Here is an 11,252-nt window from a genome sequence, read left to right as displayed (position 1 = left end):
CTCTAGTGTCGCCAGTCTTCCCAACACCTAGTGCCCAACCCTCTCAGGGAGGTGCCTCATGGCAGCCCGCCCCTCCGGCCTGGTTTCCTCAGGAAAAGCCTTGGGAGGAAACAGGGAGGGGTAGACAGCTGTGGGGGCCAGGTTAACTCCAGCCCTCTCACGGCACTGGCCACCATGGGGTTGCGGCTGCTGCTCCCGCTGCTACTGCTCTGGACTCCGAGGACCCAGGGGTCTGAGCTGGACCCTAATGGGCGGCATGTCTGCGTGACCAACAGGTGGGTATTGCGGGAGTCTGATGTGGAGTGGTGGCTGAACTGGGGCGGAGGCATGGCGGAGAGGAGGAAGTGAGAGAAGCGGTCATGGGGCTGAAGCAAAGGAGGCTTGGGATCAGCAGGGGGTGGGGTGTGGGCAGTCAGGACAGCGGGTGGCAAGGCCAGGGAAGGAGAGGGACAGGGTTGGGGTCAGCGGGGCTGCGACTCTCAGCTAGGCCTGCCTGGTGGGGCTGAGGCAGGCTCCCCCATCTCAGCCAGAGACAGTGAAGCGCCTTTGAAACCAGGCTGCCTGCTGGCTGACCCCTCTCTGCCCCCACAGCCCCTCTGCTGAGCTCCAGTGCTGCCCAGGGTGGAGACAGAAAGACCAAGAATGCACCATTCGTGAGTAGCCGAGACCAACCCCCGCTCCCCACAGGGCCTATTTCCCCTCCTGAGCCCAGGAGCTACAGTCCACCCTGTGACACACACCCAGCCCTGTGACACACACACCCAGCCCTGAGGGGACAGCTGTTGAGGGGGCAGGGAACCAGGAGCCAGCGAGAGGGCAGAACGTCCCCTGGTCAAGCCCCAGTCTTTCTGACTTGAGTGGGGTGTTTTCCAGCCATCTGTGAGGGGCCCGATGCCTGCCGGGAAGGCGAAGTGTGCGTGAAGCCAGGCCTCTGTCGATGCAGACCTGGATTCTTCGGGGCCCAGTGCAACTCCCGTGAGTCCTGAGTCTCGCCTGGGGGATGAAGTTGCTGGGCAGACCTGGGAAAGCAGGGAGGCAACGCAGGTAGGACCGTTGTCTTAGAACAGCAGAGCCAGACCCTCTCCAAGCTAAGGAAATTGAAGCCCAGGGACAGGAAGTGACACTCCTGGGTAATGCCCTGAGTCACCTGGCTTTTACTTCTATCCATAAAGCCCTACGCACAGTTTCATTTCTGGGCCCTTCACCTTCCTTTTTAACTCGGAGGAGTTGCTGGTGATTCCTGTTAATTGCAGAATGGATGCATTCTCAGCCTCCCCCACACATACCTATACATGTGTGGTGGGTGGAAGGAGGGTGGTGGCCAGGCTCTCGGCCCTCTCTGGCAGAAAAGAAGGGCATGGGAAAGCGGTTGGTGGGCAGGGTAGCCAGGGGGCAGCCATCAGGAACCGAGGTTGAGAGGAGACCTGGGAGGAAATGTGGCTGCTTCTCCAGCAACCCTGATGGGCAGCATCCATCCAGGCCTGCCCTGGGCCGAGGGCATCTCCAGCCTAGGGGAGGAACCCAGTGAGAGGGAGGAGGGGGCATGAATGAAGCGCCCCGCCCCCAGACACACACACACACACACACACACACACACACACACACACACTCTCTCTTCCGTATGACTCTGGGCAATCCCCTTTCCCCACTCAGGATCTTGGAGGCTGGGTCACTGCTAAGGGCTTTTGTAGTTCAGAATCTGGGGCAGGAAGTGAGCTTTGCTCCCAGAGGATATGATACCAGATGTTCCAAAGGTCTGTTCCTGGCTCTTGAAGGATGGGCCTGGTGCCCCTCTTCGTTGTGCAAGGGGGCCCAGAGTCTGCATCGGTGCCAGGCCCGAGCCCACTGACCCCCTTTCGTCTCTCCCCACCTGCTCCCTTCCCTGCCCCGCAGGCTGCCCGGGCCAGTACTGGGGCCCCGACTGCCGTGAGAGCTGCCCCTGCTACCCCCATGGCCAGTGTGAGCCTGATACTGGCGTGTGCCGCTGCCAGGCCAACCGCTGGGGCAGCCGCTGCGAGTTCGAGTGCTCTTGCAGCCCTCAGGGGCGTTGTGACCCGAAGACAGGCGCCTGCTCCTGCGAGCCCGGCTGGTGGTCGACCAAGTGCCAACACCGGTGCCAATGCAACAAAGTGGCGGCGCGCTGTGACCAAAACACGGGCTCCTGCCTGTGCGAGGCGGGCTGGTGGGGCCGCCGCTGCAGCTTCCGCTGCAATTGCAATGGCTCCCCTTGCGCGCAGGAATCGGGCCGCTGTGCCTGCCGGCAGGGCTGGTGGGGCCGCGACTGCCAGCAGCAGTGCGAGTGCGTGCGCGGCCACTGCAGCCCCGCCTCCGGCCAGTGCGCCTGCCCGCCCGGCTTCCGCGGCGCTCGCTGCGAGCTGCCCTGCCCGGCAGGCCGCTACGGGACGCAGTGTAGCCACCGGTAAGCGGGGCCAGCGGGCGGGGGCACCCGGGCGGGGCGCTGGGGGCGGGGGGGAAGCAGGTAGAGGTTGCAAACGGAAGAAAGAGGTGGAGGGAGTGTTAAGAGCAGGAGGGAGAAAGCTGCGGGGAGCTCTCCATAAAAATCTACTAGGGCAGGATGAAAGGGTATTAAAAGACCCTCAATGCCCCGAGGTTCGGTTTCCCACACCCTTTTCATCCAGTTACTGTTAAACAATAACAACAAAATGCTAGTATAGCAAGCCATACTTAGATAAAGAATGAGTCACGTGCCAAAGTGATTGCAAGGTCCCGTTGAGACGAAGTGACTTTCAAACTTTGACCAGCTCCATTCACAATAATGCGTTTTACGTCCCACCTAACACATACACCCGTATATATACAAACACAGCTGAACTTATCTTTACTACATATATAGTATGCGATAATATGTGAATAAATAACGTGCAATGTACTGTAATGTTTTCTAGTCTCTCTCTCCCCCCTTTTTTTTTATTGCTGGGCGGGAAATGCTACACTAATTTTAGGAACTCCCCTCCTCCCCCACTAATGAGTCTAATCAAAGCATATGATTCCAGATAATTAAGTATCTGAGGGATAAACTTCTAGAAACTGTTAAGGATCAATGAGAAATTAAGATAATATGAACCTAATTGGAGAACTTGCTAAGAGAGTAAATCCTAAGAGTTCTCATCACAAGGAAAAAAAATTTTCTTTCTTTCTTTTTTTTTTTTTTTTGTCTCTATAAGAGGTAGTGGCTATTAACTAAACTTTTTGTGGCAGTCATTTCACAGTACATGCAAGTGAAGTAATTGTGCTGTCCACCTTAAACTTACACAGTGCTGCATGTCAATTACATCTCACTAAAACTCGGGGACATTTTCAAAGATAATATAAACTTGAAATTATAGTGGTGGAAACCGACATTAAGATGCTTTTATTTTTATTAATTTTCTTGTTATGGGACAGGAGATAAACTACCGAGGCCCACCCCTGTCAGGGATAGTATGGGTAGAATGGTGCTGGGCAGAAGGGACGCAAGGATTGGGGTGGTAGCTCCCGGTGACCCTGGGACCCAGGGGCCCAGGGAAGGATGAGTCTCGGAATGGGGCACTGGGAGGAGAGGGCTGGAATTCTACTAGAGCCTGTAGAGATCATTTGTGCAGCCCCTTTGTAAGTACAACACCGGGAGCTGAGGCTAAGATCTGCCTGAATGACTTAGCAGGGACCTGGGTGCTCTCCAGCGCCCCTGGAGGCCTGGGTGGGCACTCCGTCCATTTGCCCTGAGCGTTTCCCACCGACTTTTCCCAGCTGTGGCCACTGCAAGCAGAATGAGCCGTGCTCTGCAGACGTTGGCAGCTGTGAGTCCTGCGAACCCGGCTGGAACGGGACCCAGTGCCTCCAGCCCTGCCCACCTGGCACCTTTGGTGAGAGCTGCGGGCAGCAGTGCCCCCGCTGCCAGCTTGGGGAGGCCTGTCAGCCAGATACTGGACACTGTCAGAGCTGTGACCCTGGCTGGCTGGGGCCCAGGTAAGGGGCCAGGCTGCTCAGGGTGGGGTGCACTTTCCTTCAGGATCCTCAGCCCAGCTGCTCCCTCTGGAATAGGTCCCCTCCCCCAAACACACATTCACACAGCCCTCTGGGGGGGGCCTGCCCCTTGGCGAAGACTAAAGGGAGAGAGATGGCTGCTGATGAGGCCCTGGGCCGGGTTCTCTTCCAGCTCCCTGCTGCTCAGGTCTCCTGCCCTCCACTCCTTCCAGGGATTCTAGTCTCTGTAGCCTGTTGGGTTTGGCCCCACCTTCACGGTCCTATTTGTCCCTGAGCTTCACTGCTGAGGACCCGCAGTTGGGTTCCTGAGTCCAGAAGCAGCGGGGAAGATGGGTAGGGCCCCGTTCAAAGTCTTGCCTCCCCTCAGGTGTGAAGACGCCTGCCCAAGTGGCACCTTTGGGGAGGGCTGTGGCTCGACCTGCCCCACCTGTGTTCAGGGGGCTTGTGATGCTGTGACTGGGGAATGTGTCTGCAGCACTGGCTACTGGGGACCCAGGTGAGGACTGAGGCCCTGGCAGAGAAGCAGGGGCCTAGGTCAGGCCTCCGTGCAACCTGCTTCCTTAACTTCCCTTCCTGGGCTTCTCCACCTCCCACATACCCACATGGCATCCTCGTAACTGCGAAGTGACCCTTCCTGTTGTGGGGTCCGCATCTTCCAAAGGTGGGTCAGAGTCAGTCTCACTGTAAAAGACCTGGCTCCCTACCTCAATGGGGAAGGAATTTAGGGGTAGAGCTCCAAGACCCACTGTTGTTTCCCTAAGGTCTTAAGGTGGTAAAACCTAATCCATGTCAGTGTCTCCAGTGTCTGGCTTTCCAGCTGTGGGACAGGATCTAGTATAACGTGGAAGAGACCCTATTTGTTTCATAGGAAAGGACCAAGGCCCGAAGAGGTAGGCGTGGGGCCGGACCTGGCTCAGACTCGCAGCCCCCGAGGATGTCTCTGCACGCCATCGGCATCTCACTTGGTTCATGTGTAGCAGGGTGGGCGAGGGATGAGGATTCTGAGAAGTGGACTCTGGCCGAGGGTTACACCTGGCGCTGGGAGCCCAGGGACAGCTTGTGCGTGCTCTCCCTGGAAGACAGGTTTAGGGGCTGAGGGATTCTCCCAGCACTGCCAGGGGTGCTGAGAGTGTGGCTCAGAGGTGGGAGGAGCCTGCCCAGGCCCCATTCAGGGAAGTCTGAATGGCGGGGCAGAGAGCGGTGCCCAGAAATCTACCTTCCCCTTCCCCCGCCCACCTCTATCCCTCCTCACCCAGCCTCAGCCTGTCTCTCCTTGTCACCCGACAGCTGCAACGCTTCATGCCCAACCGGCTTCCATGGAAACAACTGCTCCGTCCCCTGTGAATGCCCAGAGGGACCCTGCCACCCTGTCTCTGGGGCCTGCCAGCTCGGTAAGGTGGAAAGGAGAGTGTAGGTATAGTAATCAGGGAAAGACTGGCCCTTTACATGGGCTCCAGAAGCTCATTTTTTGCTAGGGAGTCTGAGGCCTCTTCAGAGACATTCCCTATGCCTGAAATCTATAGGGATGCTTTGGGGTCCCCTGAAGATGTGACAGAGCCTCTGTTCTCTGAGAAACCAGGCTAGCACTGAGGAAGAGAGCAGGTAGGGGCTGGACACTATGATGTGCATCAGTCATGAGAACTAGGGGCAAGGGCTTGTGGGACAGACCATGGACCATCAGAACGGAACAGACCAGCAGGGTGGCTGTCTGGAGGAGGCGGCCTCCAGGCTGAATGGAGTCTGTGTCTTTCGGAAGAGGGACCCACAGGTGGGAGGCTCTGGGGAGGAGGCAGCTCAGCTAGAGATGAGATGCATGGGAGACAGGAAGGCCCTGAAGGTTTGACAGGTGCCTACCCCAACAGGGCCTCGCGGCCAGGATGCTGCCCTCATTGCCGGCATCCTTGTGCCTCTGCTGCTGCTCCTCCTGGGCGTCGCCTGCTGTGCCTTCTGCTGCTGGGCCGCCCGCCTGGACCCCAAGGACAGGTGAATGCTGGCTTTCCTTTTCCGGGCGGGGAAGGGCTGGCCTTATCACACACTTGAGTCAGGATTGACGGGGTAGATGGCCGTGGCCGTGGCCCAGAGACGTCAGGTCAGCCGCTTGCCCTCCTCAGATGCCTTCGAGGGGAGTCACACGGGCAGGGTTACCAGGCTGGTGTAACTCAAACCCATGGCGCGAGGCTGAGGGTTTACTAACTAACAGGGGCCAAGGGAGGAGGGTGCAAAGGCGAAAGCAGCAGGCAGCTCTGGGCAGGGTGTGGAAAAGACCAGGCCTCACCCCCCCGCAAAAGGGAGAGTGACATAAAAGTCGGAGCAGTGGCCTAGCCGAGAATGTGGCTTTCCCAGAAAAGAAGAGGAAGGGTTTGGCCGTGCAGCCTGCTGCAGACCGTGGCTCCGGGAAGAGCTTTGTTTCCTTATAAAATCTCATCGCACTTCTCTGCTGCTTGGAGATTCCCAGCAGCACGGAGGTTTGGAGCAGGGAACGTGAGGGCAGGAGGATTAGCAGAGGATGGAGGACACTGATAAGGTGACTTGGCCAATCACTGGCACACAGGAAGCTTGGGTCCTGTTTTCCGGACTCTTTGTCCGGCGCTCTCCTACAGTTCGTGCACTAACCCTGCAGTATGTCATCTTCTGTGCTGACCTAGTAGTCTGTCCCCTGGGGCGTAGAGCCTGGGGTGGGCCAGGAGACCCTCCCGTGAGGACCAGGACATGTGCAAAGGCTGTTGGAGGAACGACAGGGAGTGAAGCAGTCACTTCCAGTGTCTGGGAGGGGCCACGGGCAGGCTGTCTGGAAGTGGTGTCACTTCCAGAAGCCAGGTGAGCTGGGATCATGATACAGCGGAACTGCATTTTGGGGAACCCCACCTGGTGCCTGGTGCTGTGTGGGGTCCTGAAAAAAGCTCTTGATAGATGGTAGTTGTCCCCATTTTACAGATGAGGTAACTGAGGCCCAGAAAGAGGAAAAGTTTGAGCAGAGTTTCTGCCCCAGGTCCGCTTGACTTTAGAGCCATGCCGCCCTTTGTGGCGGGCCCAAATCTCGGGCTCAGTGAGGGACTAGGACGGCCCTGGCCCTTTCCCCCTGCTGCCAGCCGACCCCAGCCAGGGGTCTTACACACTGACCACCCTCCTCAGGCTGGCGAGAGATGGAGCTGCTGTGTCCAGGATGAAGCTCCAGGTCTGGGGGGCACTGACCAGCCTGGGCTCTGCGCTGCCCTGCCGTTCCCTCAGCAACCACAAGCTTCCCTGGGTGACAGGTAGGCGGGCGCTGAGGGTCGGGGGCTGGAATGGGCAAGGCTTCCCATCAGGCTCTGCGCCTGACCCGGAGCCCTCTGCAGTCTCCCACCACGACCCGGAGATCCCCTTCAACCACAGCTTCATCGAGCCACCCTCTGCCGGCTGGGCCTCGGACGACTCCTTCTCTTCTGATTCTGAGTCTGGAGAGGAGGACGAGGGTCCTGCCTACTGCGTGCCACCCCGAGAAGGTAGCCCCCCTGCAGCCCTTGGGTCTACTTCAAATCCTTCTGATCCCTTTGTCCTACAGAAATAACCATCCTCCTTGTTGTATTACTTCTGTAAATTGTACAAACATCTGTTGTGGTATACAGAATGGAAACGAGATAGATTCTCATCCTTACCAAACTTTTAGTCTGGTGGGCGGTGATCAGACAGTCGTAGGACAAAGTGATATGTGCTTTGATGGTGGACATACAAGGAAGGACTATCATCCAGCCATTTCAGGGCAGATTGGGGTCAGGGAAGATGTCTCCGTGTTAGTGATGCTGGAGTTGAGTCTAGCAGAATTAGGAGTTAGCCAAGCGAGAGTTAGGGAGAGAAGGGAATGGTGTCTCAGGAAGGGGGGACAGCGGACACAAAGGCCCAGAGCTGACAGGGACATGGCTGGTTAGAGCATGGCGTTAGGTCAAAGTAGGGAGGGGAGAAGAAGGTGCGGAAGTAGTGTCTATTGAATAGGCCCTGCCCCTGGCTCTCCGCATCCTCGCCCTCTCCCCTGCCCCATTTTTGAGGCCTCCCAGAAGAAGCTGACCTGGGTAAGCAGGGTGCGGTGGGGTGGCCAACCCAGCTTTGGCCAAGCTCCTCTGTCTCCTCTGCCAGGGATAGTCCCTGTGACCCAAGCAGAGTCGCCGGAGGCCAGCCTGGTCGGAGGTCCCTTCCCACTCCCTGAGGATGCCTCCACACCATTCGCCATCCCACGCACTTCCAGCCTAGCACGGGCCAAGCGACCATCGGTCTCCTTTGCTGAAGGCACCAAGTTTGCACAGCAGAGTCGCCAAAGCTCAGGGGAGCTCTCCAGCCCACTCCGAAAGCCCAAGCGGCTCTCCCGGGGGGCCCAGCCGGCTCCTGAAAGCCAGGAGGCTGAGGGGTCCACAGGCCCTGAGCAAGCAGAAAGGGATAAAGCCTCTCCTGAGGCAGCCAGCCCCAGGGATTCAGCCACTGGCCACCGCCGGCTTCCACTTGGTGGCCGGACAGTGGCTGAGCGTGTGGAAGCCATTGAAAACAGTGTCCAGGAGAGCTCAGACTCCGTAACCACAATCTACATGCTGGCAGGGACACCCCGGGAATCGGAGGGCCCGGTCCGGTCTGTCCTCCGCCGTTTTGGTAGCTTCCAGAAAGGCCAAGCAGAGCCCAAGGTCAAGAGTGCCATCCCCAAGCTTCCACATCGGGCACTGAGTCGGAACAAGGGCAGCCCCAGGCTGGCCTCTGGCTCTGCTAGTCAGAGCGCTGGCTCAACCCCAAATGAGGAGCTCACCGGGGCCGTGGAGTCTGCAGGAACCGGGCCAGAGGAAGCAGCCCGGGGAAAGAGGGATGGCATCAAGAGCTCAGGGAGGGTCCAGGAGCCGGCCCCTGAGGGTGGCTCCCCAGAACAGGAGCCCCAGAAGCTGGCTGGTGAGGAAGGGCAGGAGGAGCCCCAGTATGAGAATGTCGCCCCCATCTCTGGGCCACCAGAGCCCTGAGGACCATGAATTTGGGGAGCGGGGAAACTAGGGATGCAGGAGTAGGCATCCCAACTGCCCTTGCCTCTGATTGTGTTTTGTGCTGAAAAAAGGTCCCAGGGCCAGGAAAGACCTACGAGGACCTCTGCCCCTCTATGGGGAAATGTCCGAGGGAGAGGCCAGTTGGCTCTGGGCCCTGGCAGTGCTCCGGGGACGGTCTGGGGAGCCTGGGCAGAGATCCCATGGGATGGGGTCAGGGAGGGGAACGCGACGGCTGCAGGGACTTTCTCTCTGTTGTCCTGGACTCTGTTTACCCCAAAAGGCTATTCTTTCCTTCATTTGCAAAATATTTTTCTGAAATGGGAAACAACCTAAATATTTGACGATAAAAGATTGGTTAAAGAAATATTTTTTTATGATAGGTTCCTAAACAACCATGAAAAATTATGTTGTGCAAGAATATGCAATATGGGAGACATGGGAGAATATTCATGCTATACTGTTAAGTATACACCTAAGTTTTCTTTTTATAAATTACATTTCTTTTTGCATCAGGATACATGTTTAGAATTCTCCCTTTTGTGTATATTTTGTGGATGGATTTACAAACTTTTAAAAGGCTGTATGTCCATAAAGTTTCAGAGGAAAGACATCAAATCACATTTTTCTCTCAGATGAGATTGATATTTATTTTCTTTTTAAACTTCTGTATAATTTGCTGATTTTTTACAAAGTGAACATTCTTTTTACTTTTATCATTAATTCTTTTTTAAAAAGCAATACTCTTTGTTAAAAATAAATAGGACTAACATCACAGACATGTATGAAGTAAAAATGAGGTTTCCCTTCTCTCCAGAGGAGTCTAGGGGACCAGGGAGAGGCAGCTTTACTTTTCATCGAATGCCTTTTGGTCTTATTCCGAATCCTTTCGATACACACTTGTGTTAACTAGTCAGGAAATAAAAGAGTGGCTTCCCCTCCTATCTCAGTGCTCAGAGGATCTCATGAACAGTTTAGATACTTTCAGAAGTTTTTCTGTGCACATGAAAACAAAAGAGCATACTCTTCTGCAATTTGCTCTTTTACTTAACAATGCATCCTGGATTATCTTTTGGTGTCAGTAAATATAAAGCTACCTCTTTTTACAAAAAATGGCTACATGAGATTCCATCATGTGGAAATAACACAGGTTATTTAAACCATCCCCTACTTACGGGGATTTAGGCTGTTTCTAATTGTTTTGATACAATAAATGATGCCGTGTACAACTTTGTCCATATTACTTTTTTATGTTCGTGCAAGGTTTTCTGTAGAAGAGATTCCTGGGAGTAGAATTGCTGGGTAATGGAGTGAGAACATTAAACATTTGCAGACTTATTCCAAATTGCCTTCCAGAAAAGTATGGTTTTTGTGTTCTCACAAATTATGGAGGTATCTGTTTCTTCACACCCAATTTGGTAAGTTCAAAATGGTATCTCATTATTTTAGGGCGATAAAAATAAAGTAGTAACAGGTCAAAACTTTTTTTCATTGATAGAGTCACTTTTATTGAGAACTATAGTTTTAGGGAAAGTTAAAACTTTAGACAAAAATCTTTGATCAGATAAAAATTTTTTTTTTGCTTTTTAAAGAAAAAATAGTATCATTTAACCCTGAAGTTCCAGTGCATCACTTACTTGACTCCTAGCTTGTTGGGGACAGTAGCTGGGACCCTGTGTCTACGCCTGTCGCCTGCGCCTGCTGCCCCGCAGCCGTGCGCGAGTGCATCTCCATCCACATTGACCAGGCTGGTGTTCAGAGCGGCAACGCCTGCTGGGAGCTCTGCTGCCTGGAATATGACATCCAGGTCGATGGCCAGATGACAAGTGACAAGAGTATTGTTGGGGGAGAGATGACGTCACATCTTCAGTGAAACAGGTGCTGGCAAGCATGTGCCCAGGGCAGTGTTTATAGACCTGGAACCCACAGTCATTAATGAGTTTCACTGGGACCTACTACCAGTTCTTCCACCCCGTGCAGCTTATCACAGGCAAGGAAGATGCAGCCGGTAACTGTGCCTGTGGATGCTACACCACTGGCAAAGAGATCATTGACCTCGTGTTAGACCAAATTCAGAAACTGGCTGACCAGTGCACAGGTCTTCAGGGCTTCTTGGTTTTCCACAGTTTGGTGGGGGAACTGGTTCTGGGTCCCCTTCCCTGTTAATGGAGTGTCTCTCAATTACAACAATAAGTCCAAGCTGGAGTTCTCCCTTACCCAGCCCCCCGCCCAAGTTCCCAAGCTGTACTTGAGCCCTACACTCCATCCTCACCACCCATA

At 54.9% G+C, this 11,252-nt stretch overlaps 1 protein-coding gene across 1 annotated transcript; it reads left to right on the top strand.

The window, feature by feature from the left end:
* Positions 1 to 123: 123 nt before the first annotated feature.
* On the top strand, positions 124 to 10,189 carry SCARF1 (scavenger receptor class F member 1). Its single transcript, XM_054573309.1, has 11 exons — positions 124 to 275; positions 592 to 653; positions 874 to 975; positions 1,894 to 2,419; positions 3,748 to 3,966; positions 4,352 to 4,480; positions 5,272 to 5,375; positions 5,847 to 5,967; positions 7,117 to 7,238; positions 7,320 to 7,466; positions 8,095 to 10,189. Exons 1-11 carry the CDS (start codon positions 175 to 177, stop codon positions 8,952 to 8,954), a joined length of 2,493 nt encoding a protein of 830 aa, XP_054429284.1. The 5' UTR covers positions 124 to 174; the 3' UTR covers positions 8,955 to 10,189.
* The last annotated feature ends 1,063 nt before the right edge of the window (positions 10,190 to 11,252 follow it).

Source organism: Pteronotus mesoamericanus, unplaced genomic scaffold (assembly GCF_021234165.1).
Source record: "Pteronotus mesoamericanus isolate MK-2021 breed Mesoamerican mustached bat unplaced genomic scaffold, CSHL_Meso_final contig_246, whole genome shotgun sequence".
Classification (NCBI taxonomy): Eukaryota; Metazoa; Chordata; class Mammalia; order Chiroptera; family Mormoopidae; genus Pteronotus; species Pteronotus mesoamericanus.
This window is presented reverse-complemented; position numbering and strand designations above follow the sequence as displayed.

Bases quoted from the DNA above. Each gene is read 5' to 3' on its own strand.
- SCARF1 (XM_054573309.1), top strand. From the start codon at position 175: ATGGGGTTGCGGCTGCTGCTCCCGCTGCTACTGCTCTGGACTCCGAGG. The intron at 3,967-4,351 runs GTAAGGGGCCAG...GCCTCCCCTCAG, and splicing joins CCTGGCTGGCTGGGGCCCAG to GTGTGAAGACGCCTGCCCAA. The intron at 5,376-5,846 runs GTAAGGTGGAAA...CTACCCCAACAG, and splicing joins CTCTGGGGCCTGCCAGCTCG to GGCCTCGCGGCCAGGATGCT.